This window comes from Heloderma suspectum, chromosome 3 (assembly GCF_057233095.1).
Source record: "Heloderma suspectum isolate Gila_16-S chromosome 3, 16-S_ref, whole genome shotgun sequence".
NCBI classification, from domain to species: Eukaryota; Metazoa; Chordata; class Lepidosauria; order Squamata; family Helodermatidae; genus Heloderma; species Heloderma suspectum.
Window position 1 is genome coordinate 305,889,750 of NC_139460.1, and position 19,257 is coordinate 305,909,006.

General features: G+C 41.8%; 1 protein-coding gene across 6 annotated transcripts in view; it reads right to left on the reverse strand.

Moving 5' to 3' along the window:
• Positions 1–19,257, reverse strand: part of MECOM (MDS1 and EVI1 complex locus) — a 718,633-nt gene that overhangs the window by 14,210 nt on the left and 685,166 nt on the right. For 4 of the 6 annotated variants that reach the window (XM_084847470.1, XM_084847473.1, XM_084847476.1 and 1 more), the window contains 3 exons: positions 18,647–18,734; positions 11,947–11,973; positions 1,677–1,843 (listed from right to left, as the gene is read on the reverse strand). In XM_084847470.1, the coding sequence (XP_084703596.1) occupies positions 1,677–1,843; positions 11,947–11,973; positions 18,647–18,734 (282 nt within the window). The remainder of the gene's footprint in view (positions 1–1,676; positions 1,844–11,946; positions 11,974–18,646; positions 18,735–19,257) is intronic. The other 2 variants (XM_084847471.1, XM_084847475.1) reach the window with 1 other exon arrangement.

Below are 19,257 nucleotides of genomic sequence, written 5' to 3' on the forward strand. Positions count from 1 at the left end.
TTTTGTCTAACGGTGGTAAAATTGGTATTTGCCATTACATATGTTTCTGCCATATAAACACCCACTTTCTTTTTCTGCTAGGGCAAACATGGTATATATAGCCAGGCAGGGTAGTAAAAAAAAAATGGGTTTATTTGCAAGGCTGTTTCGGAGAATTCAGAATCACACCGTGTTTCCTTTTCCATGGTGGCTCTGAAGATCAGAGGTGAAAAGTATGGTAAACGAATGATGAAATCTGAGCTTCAGTTACTTGATACCATTGCCACAGAGGAGAAGGAGACAGAGCTTGGCAAAGGCCTACAAATGCAGGATGCATAGCAAAATGTAAAAATGCGATACAACAGTTGTAACACCAGCAGTCTCCAGGTTTACTCCATGGAGGTTGCAAATGCGTTTCTTGATGCATCTGAGGTACAAGGATGATCATCGCAAGAAATTAATTCAAAACTGTCCTGAATTGAGCCCCAATGACTGTGTACATATTTATGTTGGATAGGAGGTAAAACTTCCCTCTTACTGCTACCATGGCAGTAGCCCTAATCCAGTATCAACTATTTGACAACTGTCCGAACATAATGGAAGGGAAGGAGTATAACTGAAAAGGAATAGGCCTATTTGTTATTGTCATAATTACAGACAGTACCCCTAAGTCCCATACAAATCAAGAAAGCGGCAAGACTGACTAGACCAGATTATAAGAAGCCATTCATTCATTCATTCATTCATTCATTCATTCATTCATTTCTATACCACCCAATAGCCGAAGCTTTTGGTCTAGTTAATTTCATTCCTCTGGTAAAAAATAATATCTGGAATGGGGCCTTGTTGAGAGAGGTACATATGCGCTGTTTTTTTTTCTACAGGAGTGCTCATGTTCATATATGGATAATCATCCATCCTTCCACCTACTAAAAAAAAATTAAAATGAGATGCAAAACTGTTCCAGACATGGGAGGGTAGGAACTGTGTAACTTGTCAAGGGCATTATCCAGAACATACACTATTTAAATTCTGACAAATTTTTTAATTCAAATTTGCACCATAATGATGTGTGAAATTCATCAAATTCAGAGGTCAACAAAAAGACTTCTTTTTTGTCTAACAAATGGTCTTCCACTTAGAACCTGAAAGACCACAGATGTCTATGTGCTTGATCCAACTCTGAGACAAAACTTCCATTGATTTCTTTAGGAAGATGTTGATTTGAGCCAAATATTTGCAGTGACGACTTAGGTTTTTTTTAAATACACCTCCTAATCATTCACAGATCTTATGAAATTTCCCTTTTGGCATTATCAAAGGAAAGACCAAAGGGAAAACAGTCTTGCAGTTCATGATCAGAAAAAAAAAAAAATGACGGAAAAGACCATGCATTAATATAAAGGTGATGAGGAAATTTTGGAACAAGCCTGTGTATGTAATGTTTTGGCCTCATTTATCAAGTTCATGGTAATGTAGGACAAATTTCTCCTATAATTACAAACAAACATAAAATCAAACACTATGCCCATGTCTTGCTGAATAAAGAACCTTTTAAAATGTCAGCGACCCACCATAATCCCTATTAATCATCCAATCTCAACTAATTTCTAAAGTAAACAATAGTTGTTTGCAAGAAAAGAGAGATGTTAGGAGAGCCTGTTGTAGGTGCCTTGGGGCTGCCTTGGGGAGTTTACCTGCAGGTATAGCGTTCTTTGCCCTTTCGTAGAAGGTTCTCCGGCAGGGTGCTGGGAGGGGCTCTGAAGTTGAACATGGAAGGGACAGATTGTATGAGGTCACTGGCTTCTGGTTTCAGAGCACTAAAACTCTCTAGCTTTTCGGCCATGTTTTCTATAGCTGACATCTGTAAGGAGGAAACAAAAACAAGACAAGCTCCATTTGAAAAAGCATAGCATACCTAGCTGGCACTGTTGGAAAAAAATGCTTATTTCTTAAGCCAGAACAGAGTAAACCATAACAGATTTGTTAGTATTTTAGGCTGGAATCCTATACACACTTACTTGGAAGTAAGTCCCATTGAACTCAGTGGGACTTACTTTTGAGTAGACTTGCTGTTAATGGCAGAAGTTTTGTTAGACATTTCCCAATAATCTCACGTCATTACAATCCACAAAAGACATTGGAAGAAAAAAGCCATTACACATATAGCTTGTTTTTATCCCAACAGCCAATTGTGCTGTTGCCATCTTGCCCCATGAAAATCAGCTCTGAGCCTCCATCTTGGGCTAATTCTAGGCATTTTTTTAAAAAAGAAAATATTTCTTTACATGCGAGATACAATCATGTTTGCATGTTACCACAAAGTAGAACATTATCTTTATGTCATTCCTTAACTGTATGAAATGTGGGGTGGGGATGGGGTAATCCCAGTACTTCTGGTGACAGTTTAGTTTCAATCATTCCAGTGCAACCACCCTAGGCTACAGATCGGTGTGGTTTTCATTGTGAATGGGATGGCTTGCACCAATGTAGCCGTAAGTGCCATATTATTGTCCTCCAATAAGAGCTTCCTTGGAACTTCCTTATTTGTATTGAAGACATACATGTACAGAACAGCCCCCTCTTCTAAAGTGACTGGGGAAGCCCACTCATGGAGGAGCTCTGTGTTCTCAGTGTGGCACACATGGAGTTCTGGTTTGAGAACTATGCAAAGCAAATAAGGTAAATCTACCTTGCGACGCTGCCTGCCTCTTTCTATCTCATCAGAACAAGACTCTACTTTATATCAGCTACCTTTAATTGTGTCAGTGTTCCAGAGACAGATGCCTGGCAGATCACTTGATGTCTAAGGTGTAATGTGGTGCTGCACATGTATAAATGGGCTGCCACAGATCTAACGCCAAAGATACAACTTTCTTATTACCTCTAGTACAGGACTTTTCAGTATGTTTCAGTACAGTTCACACATTCAGCTGCCAATTATCATGTGTACATCATGTAGAGAAATCTAGCAGTGAACATACGTTTCTAAACCAGAGCTTCATATTCTATACAAGTAATTTATAGTCCTGCACCTTCTGACAATTCTGTCCCAGATTAGGGCTTTGTTTGTAGCTGGTAGATCACACTTTATCCCTGTCTTTTTGTGAATAAACAGATGAATAAAACACAGGGGTTGGATCAAGATGTCCATGTGGCAACTGGGTTGGGCTGTGTGTGCAACTTCTCCATCCCTTCCTATGGGATTCCCTCCAAACCCCTGAATATGCTACACACAGGGTACAGGGCCCTGCCAAATGAGGTGAGCTGTGGTACAGAGGGAAGGGGGGAACCCCTGAAAATCGGATGGAGTCACCTTCCATGAGCAGAGCCTTTTCGTACATGGAAGGCAAATCCTGGATACAACCCAGTATGAATTTAGACACAAGAATGACTACTACCAGTATTTACAATTTATGGAATGTCAGCTGCCTGCTAGATACCGTACTAAAAATGTAAGTAACTCAGGCTCCAATCCTACACACACTTATTGGAAGTAAGTTCCACTGAACATAGTAGGAATTATTCTGAATAGACATGCATATCATTGCACTGCAACTTCCCTAAGGACTAGACAGTAGTGACACTGACGAATGGGTAGGAAGAGGGAAGAATCAGGTGGTAGCAGAGGTACGTGCTAAGGGGAAGTAAGGACTCTTCAGGAAAGGTGTCTGTCTAAATGCTTTCTTTGTTCCATTAAGCTAGCTATTTCCAGAGGGGTAGCTGTGTTAGTCTATTGCAGCAAAAAAAACAAAGAATCTTGTGGCACCTGAAAGACTAACACATCTATTCTGGCATAAACTTTCATGGACATGGTCCACTTTACCAGATGCTAGTTGCGCTGCATCTTCAAAATTCATGTTAAATAGCATTACAATTTCTTTACTCACTTTCCTTCATCACCAATGATTCGACAAAAAGCTAAAATAATTACGGAATGTGCAGAAGCATGTAGAGTTTGCTCTGAATTATTGTAGAACTGCCCCAGAGTTAGCCTACAGCCTCATTCTTAAGTATAGCCATTTTGCAGAAAACCCCAATATAGGAAAATGAGGCTTAATTCATGAACATGGCTGCTGGTTGACCTGATTTTCTTCTCCCTTACACTGCATTCACACAAAGATTGTGCCATCAAGCTCAACATTACTCATCATTCACACCAAAGATATGTGGAATAATACTTGCTTTGCTTATATTTTCTTATTAAGATGGAGGATAAATATAAGAATTTGCTCTTCTTAGTCCAAAACAAATGTGTGCTTCTTTCCTTGAAAAGACTATTCATATTCTGCTTAGTACTGGGTATTTGTCTCCCCTTTCGCCCATAGCCTGCCCTCTCATTTCATGCTCAGACTCCTAATGCTCACTACAAATTGCAACGTACAGGGTACCACTCCCAATTTGCCAAATGTCTTTCATCAAGCACTGTGCAGAAAAGAAAAAAAATCTCAGAGGGAAGTCAAGATACATTTACTTGTCAGGAGACAAATGTGAAAGCAGAGGGAAACAGTAAGGGCTGGAAGCTCTGGGGTTTGATTCATAATCACTCAGCTGCTAAAACATTCTCCACAGATGCAAGCGGACAGGGCATTTGTCAATATGAAGGGTTTTGACGGGTACTGATCGTAGGGCCAAGATATGTAATGATGATGCTGGGTTGGGATAGGAGGTAATTCCATCCTAGTAGAGCAATGTCATTATCAGCCTACAGAGTTCAGCATTATCGTAACATTTATTTTTCACTCCTTCCTATTTTTCCTCTCCCCAGAATCAATCTGCAGTTGTATTTCCCATTGCATTTAATCCCTTCTAATTGTTCCCCGAGATAAATAATCTTGCTATTTTACTATCACCAAAGATAAAGGGTTTGCAGGGGAGGCTTCTGGCCTTGTGCCTGATTAGTGGTGACATATGCGTTAGGATAGCACCTATTTCTGGTTGGAGGAAGAAGAAATGCATCCGGGAGGATGAGATATGATTTAGTTATATATTTTTAACTATTTGACTCAGTTTCATTATCAAGTGCTTTTAAATCTGCTATAGGGCTGACATTCATCCTTCCCATGGATCCAGCCATAATAGATTAACCTATTTCCCCATTTCTGTTTGAAATGGTTTAATCAGTCAATTACCATGGTAGTTTATGAAGCTTTAAGGTTTGGTTTTGATCTGTCCTAAGGCACATTTGCACTAATTCTTTAACACAAATCAGTGCTGATTTGTGCATTTAGCTTGTCTTGTCAGCATGGTTAGTTGGTTAGTAGCTGGCAGGAGCTGCATACATGGCAGTTACTCAAATTGTGGGCCTTGCCAGCCCATTCCTAACCTGAGGGCTGTCACCAGTTGCATGCCTATGTTGCTTCCATTGGCTACCTTAATTTATGTATTTAAATACTTATACATGGCATTCTTCCCAGAGCAGTTATATCAAAAGTAAAAATATACAACTCACGATAGAATAGCCAGCTAAAAACCCCATCGTTAACAATGCAGCCACATGATCTGACTTGTTCTCACAGGAAAAGTGTTCTGAAAAAGCTACATTTTCACCTGGTGATGGAAAATTGATAGTGAAGGAGCCTGACACACCTCACCAGGGAAAGCATTCCATAGTGTTGGTGCCATGATGGAGAAGGCCAAGTACTCTTATCTCTGTAATCCTCATTTATATGAAGAATTGGACATGGAACCGGGCCTCCTGCACAGATCTAGAGAGGTACCTATGGGAGGTGGCACTCTTTAAGTTACATGCAATTTGGTACAATGGCCAAATCATTGCTCCACTTTGAAAGCCAGCCCTAACACCCTGCCAAGAGGGCTTCTAATCTACATGCAAGATGACATTAGATTAACAAGTTGTATTAATCAATTTATATAAAGAATATAATTAAGTGAGTGGTACTTATTCCAGATTAATTTGGTCAGAATAGAAGGGTTTGAGCAGGGCTTGCTCCAGGTTTTGGAGGGCCCTTGGGTAAGATAACCTCAGTGGGCCTCCTCCCTCACTGCACTTTTCACCAGCTGCTACTCCTCTCATTATTGCTACCACTTGTTTGCTTGACAGGCAGACAGCCTGTGAGCAAGTAGGCAGTGGCATCTACTGTTCCAGTAGTACCTTAAAGAAGACATGAAGCTAAGGTGGAACTAAACCTTACAAGGAAGGTACTGCTGCTACCCCCATAGCATCTAGCTCAATATACCCTATGTTCTGACATCATGCTGTTGTGTGTTTCCTTACGCTCCTCCACATAACTGGTTGCCACTGGCAGGAGTGGGGAAATGCATAGCCTCATGATGTCAGGATACATGGTAAATTATACTAGAGATTAGGCGGAGGAGGATCAAAGTTAACATGGGGCTGCCATTTTACCGGCATCCTAATATATTCTTAATGACTAGTTCTTCCCTAAGTAGCTCAGTTGAAATAAGTTACTTCCCCCTCTATTTTTGCACCAGTCAGACCTGAAATAAACTGGAGATAAGAATGAAGTGCAAGAGAGATTACTAGCTCCTTTATTTCTCTCTCATCTAGCCCTTTTGCCAATTTGTATTCTCTTCTCTCACTGTCGAGAACCACTGGAGCAGCATGAAAGCTATCAGTGCAGCCTTGCTTTAATCTTCTTAATGCCTGCTAGGGTAGCTCTTTGCCTCAGCTGAGGCAAAAGGTCATTGTTTCCCCATCTGAACAGATGTTCCCAGACAAAGAAAACCAAGGAAAGGTTGCTGAGGCAGAACTCGGGTCTAGAGGACACATCAGCAGTTGAAGGGGAAGGAAACCCTACAAGATTGTCATAGCTATAACAATGACAACAAGCAAAACTCAGACCATTCAGAATGTGAATATCGCCATGCTTAGTTTCTAAAAAAAAAAAAAGTGCAAGCTGCTCAGGTCTGCCTAGGAGTCACTCCCTCTGACCTCGAAGCTGCCTTATACTCAGTCAGACCATGGATCCATCTAGCCCAGTATTGTCAACACTGACTGGCAGAGGCTCTCCAGGTTTCAGGCAGGAGTTTTCCTAACCCTACCTGGAAATGCCGGGGATTGAACCTGGGATCTTCTGCATGCAAAACAGCTGCTCTACCACTGAGCTATGGGCCCTCCCCTAACTACTGCTCTTTGTTCTCTTAAGCTTTTATATAGCACTTTTTCAGTGTTCAAAGTGTTTCTCATACCTTATCTTGGTAACCTGTACAACAACCCTGTAAACTGGGCCATTATTATCACCATATTGCAGATGGCAGCTGAGGCAGAGACAGTGGCTTTCCTAAGACTACCTAGTGAGTTCATGGCTGGTGGAGGATTTGATCTGGAGACTTCCTCTTACACCATTACACCAACTTGCAAAAGAAGGAAGCTCGTGTCAGTCCTAGATATGTGGGAGCTAGTAGTGATGATTCATTGGTATGAAAAAAGCACTCTGTAAAAGTTCCTTTTATTTACTTGCTTCAGCAATCACATCACCATTGAGGGCCTGAGCTCATATTTCATTAACAGGTGAGAAAGCTATGCCCCCAGTGAATACCAGCACAAATTGAGTACTGCTGGGTCTGCACCACTATAAAAAGCTGCCAATGGGCTCAGACCATTGTCCATCTAGCCCAAAACGCAGCTCTCCAGGAATCCTGGCACAAGTTCTTTCTTGTCTAGTTACTTGGAATCTTTTTAGCTAGAAATCTCAGGCACTGAATGAGAGATTTATACTTGGAGCATGAGCTCTATTACTGAGCAAGACATTGGAACCTTTTGGTCTGGGAAGGTGCATGACAGACATTTATAAATGTATGAAGACTACAATGAAGTGTGAAATGTGAGAACTTCTCCCTCCCTACATCCCCCCCCCCATCAAAATACTGTTCAAGAACAGGACAAACACAAGTTTTATGTAACTTTAAAGCAGTACCTCTCCACAATAAGTGTATTGAGTTCACCGCCACAGGATGTACCAATGGCCAACAATATATATAACTCTTTAAAAGGATTAGGCAGATTCATAGAAGATAGGTCAATCAACACATTAATCTACAAGAGATTATTCATATTTACTGCTTCATATTTAGAAGCAGTATACCTCTGATTATCAGCAGCTGGGGACAAGTTACAGGGTATGGTTCTCCATTAGGCTCTGCTTAGCAGCTTTTGAAGCAACAACTGGCTGACCACTGCTGGAAACAGTATTGGAATAGGTGGGCTATTAGTCCAATCTGGGATTACAGTTTTTATATTCCCCATTGGGGGATAAACCACACTGGGGTAGAAGATACCCACATTTTAGGCCCAGCTACTTATGAAAAGATGAAGCGGTTTCAGACATCATGGGCAGGACTGGCCCAAGACATTTTGCTGCCTGAGACAAAGACCACGATGGCCCCACTCCTATTCCATGCACAAAAGCAGACTGGATTGGGAGATGAGTCTTTCTTCAATGCTGATAATGGGACTAGCGTGGCTAGGTACCCTACTTTATAGAGGATAATCCTCTATTTTGGAGAGCTGGCAAACTATTTGAAGGTGTCCTCTATTTAGAGGGCTGCCCAGTCCAAGTCCAGTTTAAAGATAAAGAACCATAAGAAGGAAGCACTGGGGCCTTGAAGTTTCCCATCAAAAGCTAGCTCCTAGATAGTAGACTGAGCAGGCACACAGGTCATCTGGTCAGTCTTCTCCACTATGGTGAGATGCACTGTATTTCTGTTTAAATTATAGTTATTATTTCTAAATTTTGCACCTATACATACATATATATTGGTGTCCTCTTTTCTCCTCTTTTTTGGTTGTGCAATTCCTCTTTTTTGTCAGTGCATAAGTAGCCACCTTAGATGGGACAGCATCCTCCACTACACGTGACGGCAGCAGGCTAGCTTTGGGAGCACAGACCAGGCTGCACGGTGCACAACTCTCTCCTCCAACGTCTTGCTGCTGACTCCCAGCATCTCCCATCTGAGATGACTGCCTCACACTGCCAAATGGTAGGGCCAGCCCTGCAGAGGGGCAGGGGATTGGTCTCTCTCTCTCTCTCCCTCTCTCTCTCTCACACACACACACACACACACACAAATGGGTGGATTGTACAGATGCCTGGAGCTGCAAAATTTCCTCACTAAGGAGAACAACATCCCCTTCCCATCATAAAACAACAACATATTACCTCATATTAAGGGAAGAAATTCAGAACAAACATAGTACTGATTATATACGCCTACAGAGACATTCCTAGGGCTGCGGGGAGTGGCAAAGTAGTTTTTTGTGTTCTCCCCTGCCCTTCCACATGGTTAAGCAATGTCTGCTCCTAATCTGTGATATTTTTTAAAGTATATTATGTTATACAAAACAGTAATTTTGATTTACATATGTAAAGAGTTGATTCTATCTGCATCCAGATGTTTAGAAAAGGAAACGGCTTGTATCCCCTGCCTCCCTTTTGGTCCCTAAGAGGCCATAAACCGCTGGGTGACGCAAACCTGTACGTGCTCCCAGTTCAGACCCCAAATGGAGACATGACCCCGGGGCGGGGGGAGGGGGCAGGGATGTTATATACATCTCAGATGGGTCTGATACCATCAACAAGGCCTTGGACATTCTTTTTAGATTTTATGAGATAGGAACAGAAAAACAGGAACAGAAATAGAGGGCAAATAGCCTGTTAAAAACAAATTATGTTAACTTGATAGCTTGAAAAGGTCTAGTAGGCAATGCCTCAGATTACATTGCCCTAACATTTTATAAAGTAGGCCAATGCATGGTTGTATGACAAAATGGTTGCCCTTCAACTCATGGGAAAGAAAAATCTCTATATTGGTTTCCTATTTTAATTAGAGTGTTCTGAAGAAATATTAAAAACCTAGATGATTGAAGTTTAGTACCTTTTCATTCTTTGTCTTATAAATCTAATATCCACTCATGTTACTTTGGGGTCTTTGTAAGAGACTCAGAAAAAGAATTATATGGATTTGGATGTGTTTGTTCATGTAAATGGGAGAAAAGGGAGCAGGAGGGAGGACATCTGGTTGGGAATTAGTTTTCCTTCTTTCCCTTCTCTCCCCTCCCCCCCTCAAATCTGCCAGTGAGAAAGGAGTTGGATAAGGTAAGGGATGGAAAATGTTAAAATACTGTAATCTGCCCTTAACCCTATGAGTGACACCAAGTGATAAACAGGAACACATAGATAAATATGAGTTGATTAAGTAAACAGCTCTTTCTTGGTGCTGAAGCCCTTCAACCTGTTTTCATTGCTTGTAATACTGCCTTCATTCACTTGTAATACTCTTGACATACAAAAATTCCTTGAAATTGAAATTACTTATAAGCTGAGTGTCGGGTTCTGAGAATATTTGTTTGGTTATAGTAGATGTCTAATCCAGCATCTGCCAAGTCACTGGGGCAGGTGGCAGGGCAAGACAAGACTGGGTAACTGTCTGTCAGGGAACGGCAGCAAGCTGAGGCTCAAATTATACTTCACTGTGGCAGATTTCTGTATTTAAGACCAGGTATACCCCAACTGTGCAGGAAATACACATTACTTAAAAATAAATGGATCACTTTTTGGCAATATAAATTGCAGAAGCAGGGTACTTGATCCAGACTGTGACTGCTGGGGGGAGGGTTTAAAGCCCCCCCCCCACAGTAGGGTTCTAATCTAAGTAGGTTTGGTCCCTTACACTTACATAAAAAAATGTAGCTGCTAGCTGCGTCTTTCAAGTATTATAGCATTTATATAACTTTTGAACAAATGTACCTGAATTTGCTTGTTTTCTCCTTCCCTCCCTGACCCCTTTTCCTTTTGTATGTCTAATAGATTGGAAGTCTGCAGTCAGGGCCTATGTCCAATCATTTTGTATAGTGCCCAGAAAATGGTAGGTGCTTTATAAATTGATCAATCCCAGCCCAACATCCCCATGCACACCAGGTTCAGGGCTTACAAGGGCCATACACACAACTACCCTGCTTGCAGTTGCGGCTTTGTTTCTCAGCTCCTGGCTCACAGCAAATGTGTCATCTGCCTCATTCACCAAAATCAAAAGCTGCAAGTTTCGCAGGCTACCGCTTAATCCACAATCCTGAACAAAGAACTTGGGGGAAGCCTCTGCATGCAAAACATAAGCATATGTTTTGCATGCGGAAGTCCCAGGTTCAAATCCTGGTTCTCCAGGTAAAGCTGGGAAGACTCTTGTCTGAAACCCTGGAGAGCCGGTGCCAGTCCACATTGACAGTACTGGGCTTGATGAACTAATGTCCTGACTCAGTATAAGGCAGCTTCCTGTGGTCCTATATCCTATATTCCTAACTGCAAGAAAGGGAAGAAAATTACAACTGTCACAAGCAAACTAAAGACATGAACTGGCCTTCAGCCGTTTGCGAGAAGAAGTGACGTGAGAAGAAGTTGGACTTCTCATTTGGTCTGTAATGGATTTATCTGCAAAGGATTGTTTACATTGTTCAAAGAACGTGTGAGAAAGTCATGGTGGGCCCCCCCTGCAAGCCATGTCCCCCTCCCCACATGCTCCACCTGCACATTTGGAGCACATGAGAAGGGCTCTACGCACATACCAACATACTTGTGTAGAACTCCTCCACATGAAAAGGCCTTTGAATGTATGTAGTTGGTCATCTGAACCCCCTTAATATGATAGCTTCTGGTCTATTGAAGAAATTTGATTAGATTCCATATAAAACCCACATTAGCAAGCCAGAGTTAATACACAGTTTTTCTGTTTTTATCTGAACACAGGAGAATGCTTTGTGTGTGTGCAGCTAAGGTGCTGTAAGCATGGAGCTTTGGATTGCTCTCCGGCATAACAATTCTATGCCTCCAGAAATCTTAATGAAGTTCTTTGAAAGGGTTGCATGTGCAGTCCTTTGTAGCAGACTCCCATTCATTAGAACCTGTAATGGAGATTATTGTTCATGTCACGTTTCTTCTTATGCAATTTCTTTTATAGTGTTTAAATTGAAAATATAAATAATAAACTTACCCAAGTTCTTTGATCAGGCAATTGGAACTGGGAGCAAAATTGAAACAAAAACAACACATTATTTCCGCATTTGGATCCTTTATTACAATTAATGTATAGTTCATGCCACAATAAACTTGTTTGTATTTAAGGTGCTACAACTCTTTGTGGTTTTTGCTACAAGGGACTAACATGGTTACCCTTCTGGAAGTGGATTATCTGTACTTGAAGAGACATTGGGCCAGTGTACTTCAGCATTAACCATGGTTATGGTTAGTGCCAAAGTTTCTCTTATGGACAGGCTAATTTGACCCAGGGAAGGAGGATGGTGAGAAGAATGTTCTTGAGGCTGGCTCTCCATTTCTTAACCATACTTAAGACAGAGCCAATACTACGTCTCTACTATTCAAAATGCAGTTATGGCTACTGTAATTTTTACATCCCCAAATTATGATTTTCAGAAACAATCTTAGATCTACTGGTTTTAACGGTGGATTTCTCTTAAACAGAACATACATATTTTGGTCCTAACAATTTCCTAAGGGTAAAAGTTATGGGTAATTTGGGGATTATCAACTACCTTGAGAAAATTAATATATGTGTGACCTGTACTTTTACTTATAATACATAGTAGCTTTAAAATAGGTTACTACATAAACACTGGGCCAAATTCTGACTTTGGAACCAAAGCAGCTCTTTTAGTACACTCTGATCCTAATTTACCCGACTGTAGCAGGCAATGGAGCTATCCTTGGTATGTGAAGATAAGCAATTGTGAATGATTAGAAGGACTGTAGCCTGAAAATATATTATTTTAATGAATTAGGGCAGATAACAAAACAGTACGCTTTCTTTTTTTCTATTTTGAAAAAAAACTTTTTTTTTCATTTGCATCCCTTTGAAGAAAAAGCACCAACTCTACATTTCACTTTAGTGATAAAAATAAAACATATGCATATGTTGGCTGCTTTCCTTGTACTTTCCGGCAAATGCACATTATTGACATGATCACTGTATAACAAATATCTAAAGCAGGGGTGGGTGACTCCAGAGGTCAGGGGGCTGTACTGCCTCTCCAGAGCCCTCCAGGGGCGGACCTCACCCCTACAGAAATTGTTGCAGAATCTGCAGCAGTGACAAAAATTGTGGCTATTGTTCAGGGAAAAAAGGTGCGCAAGGGGAAACTTCCAGGAGTGTAATTCTGCTTGCAAGCAAGTTCCATACTCTCCACACTTCATGTTCCCTTACAAAATGGTTGCGATTTTTGCTGCTGCCACTGCAAATTTGACAGCAGCCTCCACCATACACACACATGCTACCCCTGGTCTAACCTTAAGACATGAGATAATAAAGCACAGAGGAAGCTGATTCCAGATACTTTATGGCAGCCTACCATGTCAAAAATAGCCTGCCAGCCACATGACAGTCAACCAAGATCTCAATAAAGCTCTTGCCTTTGCTGCTTGCTGCCACAATATATGGCTTGGGGCATAATTTGAGCAGGCCTGCTTCACCCGGGGAAGAGGCAAAACAGAAACAGGCCCAGGACATGCGTAAGACAAGATGATCAGGCGAAGGTACACCAAGAAAGACCAGCAGGAATTCAGGACAGGCACCAGACCTGGGGCCACTTTATGTGTTATGCTGCCACATGAACAATGTTAAATCACGTTAGGAGGCCGCATGCAATAAGCTGTCTGTGTGGAGGGGCTCACCGTATTGCTGGGGTGATTTTCTTCAGCACAGTGAGGTGCTCCACATGAGCAATTTATCATGTGATAACAGCTATGAATGGGAGCATTTTAAAGTAGACTTCATGTGGGGGCCGTAATGTGGAAACAGATACAACACAGAGAGGCAGAGGTCTAAGGGCAGACAGGAAGGCTCAGGAGATTTCTCTGCCTCTCTCTCAAAAAGCTGATTAACACACTCACTCAGCCAAAGTTCCTCTTTGCATCCCATAAAAAATTAATTTTAGCTTTGTATGTCTCCAGCATATGAAGAAGGGTAGTGTGTGATGCAGGCGCACTATCCATAGGCCCATATGCACGCAGACCAGATTTGCAGGGCTTTTCTTGTCAGTCAAAAATGGGAGGAGGGAGAGTCAAACATATGAACGTGCCTGCTTCTGAGCCAAGCCAAGCCTCACCTCACACATTAATTGATATGTGTGAGGCACCCCACAAGGACGAATCTGTGAGGCACAGTCTCATTCTTGTGAGGCAGACGTCTTGACCAGCCTGCAATTAACCTGTTGCTAGATCCTTTTGCAGGAGCTACTGGGAGGCTGTGACTGTGTTGGTTCCACAGCATCCAGTGCAGTAGCAGTCGCTAGGTGCTCTGACACAGGGTGCATCACTGGTTCTTTATTTATCTAATTTCTACCCTGCCTTTGGATGCAGAAGGCTACACAAGATAGTTTATATACACTAATCAACTGAAGCTATTTCCATCCCCTAATACCGCTCTGGGCTGATGTCACCACAACTCCCACATCTCATTGATGGTACTATTTTATTAGTAGAAGTACATTTTAAAAACTGTCTTTCTTCCAAAGAGCCCAGCACAGCATACATAGTTCTTCCCAACTACATTTTTAAAAATCTTCACAGCAACCCTATGAAGTAGGTTAGGCTGAGGGTGTGTGACTGGACCAAGGTTACCACTGAGTTTCATGGCAGAGTTTGGATTTGAATGGGTGTCTCCCAATCCTAATCTGACAATGTAACCACTATGGCACACTGGCTCTCAGGTCATTGTAGCTGTTGAACACCTATCAATATATCTCAGCCACCAATAAAAAATATCCTATAAAGAGGCAACAGGTTTGCACACATACTATTTTCCCCAAGCACTACAAAGCAATGGTTTACCAAGTGCAACCATGAGAGTGCCCTTTATTCACATTCCACTAGGCTCAAAACTTTGTTTCGTCAAAACTCTGAGAAGTCTCATGGCACCTTTAACAAATGTATCCTGGCATAAGCTTTTGTGGACTACAGCCCACTTTATCAGATTCATAGGCTATAGTCCATGATAGCTTGTGCCACAATAAATTTGTTAAGCGTTAAGGCAGGGTGAGGAACCTTTTTCAGCCCAAGGGCAGACAGCTGGGAAACTATCAAATGATCAGCAATCCATCGGGGAAAGGTGGTATGGCCAGGGAAAGGGGGCATGGTCATGTATGGGAACAATGGAGGGCTGGATTGGGACTCCAGGAAGGCTGGATTTGCCCTAAAGGCATGAAGTTCCCCATCCCTGCTTTAAAGTGCCACAAGACTCCTTGTTGTTTTTGCTGCAATAGACAACACGGCTACCCTCTCAAAACTTTGGTTATTGAACACCCCTAATCTTTTGAACTCCATGCCTGTGATCACCATTAAGGTCATGGTGCTCTAATCTTATTACAATAAATCTCTGTTACCCAACCACTTGAGGAGCCGTTTGTGTGGAACGACCATAAAAACAAAACTTTTTCTGAAGCATTCAGTTTCCATTTTTAGAAACCATATTAGAGCTGTTTCACACAAGCAGCTTTCCATGTGAAATTCAGCATGTGAGGATTTCACTGCCACAAAAATAAATGTGGGAACTGGCTCTCAGAACATGAATTTGAATAGAAGGAAAAGATATGATGAAGTTTAAATAATTTTCAGAGGGTTTTTTTAAGCACAGTGAGAACTGTACTTCAGAAAGAGACATGTGTCTTTCTCCCTACTCCCTCATCACAAAAAGTAAGTGTAGTTACGGGAGAAAAAACAATGCTACATGGCCCACTTTCCTTCCTATATTGCTCCATGTGGGCTTTCTCACCGATTCCTGCTCTTTACTCCTCTTTCGGTACTTTTTTATTGTGTGATCCTCAAAGTATCTCAAAGCAGCATTTTAGTCTCACAATAGCCCTGTGTAGTAGCTTAGGCCCAAGGTCAGATTTTGAGCTTTGTAGCTCTACAGGAATTTGACCTTGGATTTGAACAGCTGACACACACATTGTATTTGCCACAGAGATGGTGCTAAAAGCATTATCCCTGAGGTGACTGATTCCCCACTATTGTACCATTTGGAAGGACTCATCACATGGATTGGGTCCATCACATTGTGAGTCTTCCATGCTTTCCATCATTCATGGAGTCATAGTGACGTTTACATCTGATGAGTCCCTCATCTGAATACTTTCAAAATTATGGTGGGAAGAACAATCAGTTCACATGGAAGGCAGTTTTCCCCATGGCAAAACGTAACCTGTGTCTAGCCCTAATACTCTAGTCACTGCATCACACTGGCTGTCAAAGAACAACAGCAACAATTGAGATGCTAGGATTGAACCTGGAGTCTCATATAGCAGATCTACCATATTCTTCCTATTTTGTCCTGAAATGTCCTAGGCCAGGCTTTTAGCCGGCATAAACTTTCATACCTTGGGATGGATCCAGACTTAGTCATACTTAGAGCAGACCCATTGAACTACCTCCAGTCTCATTGATTTCAGTCAGTTTACTTTAATCATGACTAAGTCTGATTCCAACCCGTTATCTACTTAAGGTGGATTGTCATGAAATAACTCTTACTGGATTATCAACCTACACTAACTTTTGTTTTGCTCTGGGTTACCACTTACACAGTTGATGCTATGGTTGCTGGCAACTCCTCATAGCCCTATCCTCTGACCATTGCTCTGACCATGGCTCTGGTAGAAGGCAAATTTAATGCCAAGAATAAAGCAATGATTTCTATAGTACATTCTAGTAATGAACAGAATGATCAAATCTGTGTTTGCCTACAGTATGTTAAATAAGACATGATATTGGAAATTAGAGTTCTAAAATCCCTAAGATTAGAGTTCTCTAGTTAGGCCACTAGATGAACACAGCCCAGAAGAAACCACTCTGACCTAACCAAACAACAATGGAAAAAACTATGTAGTGGTACAAGATTGTATCTGATGCACCACGGAGTCACAGTTAAAGACAGGAATAGTTATGAAGTTTGAAGCTGGACCAACTAATCTCTGTGGCACAGAAACAGAAAACAGACTATGATCTATGGCCAAACCTATAGTTGGGTTGCACACGTTTACCCTTTAGCAGCTGTGACATTACTAAACACCAGAAGTGGTTCACTGTTGGCATACCTTGAAAAGTTGAGAGGTGGACACATACTGAATGAGTCACATGACATGCTGAAACTTGACATAACTAAAGAAAATCCATGTGAGGTTGTGTGAATTGACCCTGAGCCTTAAAGCCTTGAAAACTGAGGCAAGGGATACTTTGGATGAACGCAAAGGTTTCCCCATGCATGGTATAACTCTGGACTTCTCTTACTAGAGACCTTCATGCCACATAATAAACTACTTCTGATACATTTTATGTACACTATGTATGTATGTATGTATGTAACATTGATATGCCACCTCATGCACTAAAAAGCCATCAAGGCATTACACAAAAATGTCTAACAATAAAAACAAGAACTTTAAAGTGGCATCCGCGTAGCAGATGCCATTTGCTCCCAGCGGCCGGAAGTCCACCAGCGCCCGGCCGGCAGCTCTGCGGACTTGCTGCGGAGCGGAGCTGGCTGGGGCCAGCGAGGATTCCGGGGGGGGGGGGAGGGACAGATTTCCTCCACCTCCGCGGACCCCCACGGACCCAAGGTAAGGGGGTTTTGCACACCCCTACTGCGGTCCAGTTGCTAATAGGCCACAGACCGGTCCTGGTCTGCGGCCCGGGGGTTGGGGACCCCTGCTTTAGATAGCCAGGTCCTAAACCATTTCGGACTTTAAAGAGTAAAATCAACAAACTGAACCTGGAAAGCAATCGGAAGCCAGTGCAGGTCTTTCAAGTCAGGTGTAATATAGTCCCAATATTGTTAGAAGCCTAGCTGCCACATTTTGCACCAATTAAAGTTTCTGCACACTCTTCCAGAAGTGCCACATAGCGCACCTTGCAATAGTCTAAGCATAATACACCAAGGCATGGATATACTGTTGCTAAGTCAGATCAGCTCAGGAAGCATCCCAAACGTACACCAAACGTAATTGTGCAAATGCACTCCTTGCCACCACTGCTACCTGAAGATCCAAGGACAGTGTAGGATCAATGAGCAGTCCCACCTTACAGACCTGATCCCTCAGGGGATGTGTAACCCCTTCCAGAACAAGCTGAATCTCAATCTCCAATCCCCTTTCTAGTGACCAACAACACCTCCATCTTGTCTGGATTAAACCTCAGCTTGTTCACCCTCATCAAGCCCATTATCGAACTCAGGCAATATTCAAAGATTTTGAGTGCTTCCTTGGTGTTAGGTGACAAAGAGCAATAGAACTGGGTGTCATCAGATACTGGTGGCACCTGACTGCAAGGCTCTGAGTGACCTCTCTCAGCAGTTTCATATAAATATTAAATAACATAATATTCCCAAGTTTCAAAAGTGGCTTGTATTTTAGAATTAGAGGGGTGGGCTGCTATTTGAGACACACAACTCCAAAACCCCACTGGGTAAGTGGAGACAGTTGCACAGTTCTCTGGATTGTGGCCTGAGGTCTTCTGAAAAACATGACGATTAAAACAATGCTACGTGGGTTTTTTCTCCCTTCTCACTAAAAATTGTATGTTTTAGGAAATCCGATAATGACTAAGATTCCAGTTGTTCCTGTGCACCTGCATCTATGAATCAACATGTTCGTTTACAATCTCAACATCTTGATTACAAAAATACTTACTTGTGGGTGGAATAAGAATCCTGGGGACGGTCTCAAGTACTTTTCCTTTAGAGCTTCAAGTGGATCAGTTAACTTTCTTTTCTCTACTCTGTAAATGTTAAAATGAGAGTTTTCTTGTGATGACTCAATCCCACATATGGGTAACCATTTGGATTCAAAAAAGACAACAGACAAAAATTTACCGGTCACAGTGATCAAAGACAAGGTGCAATATTTTCTCAGCATAGGAGCACTACATTCACTAGTACAAATGTGGCTGGTGAACTTCAACTAAGATTACACCATTTACATTGGAAACATTCCAGTTTCAAGCATCTACATTATGCATAACAGAAAATGGCGAGTAGTTTTACTGAACACAGTTATGAAGAGCATGGTTATATTATGAAAACTATAGGGTCCAACTGGATGTTTTTCTACAAAACAAAATCAGTCACAAAAACCAAAGGACGTATTGGGCTGAAAAGGCCTTCATGCAACCAACATCATCACGATCATTCGATACTGAAGTACTCGAAGTGCACTCTGAATATGTCTGAGTCAACATTTACCATTTCAAATCTAAAGTGAATGTATTTCTAGATTCGTATTTCCCCACCCCCCAAATTTCC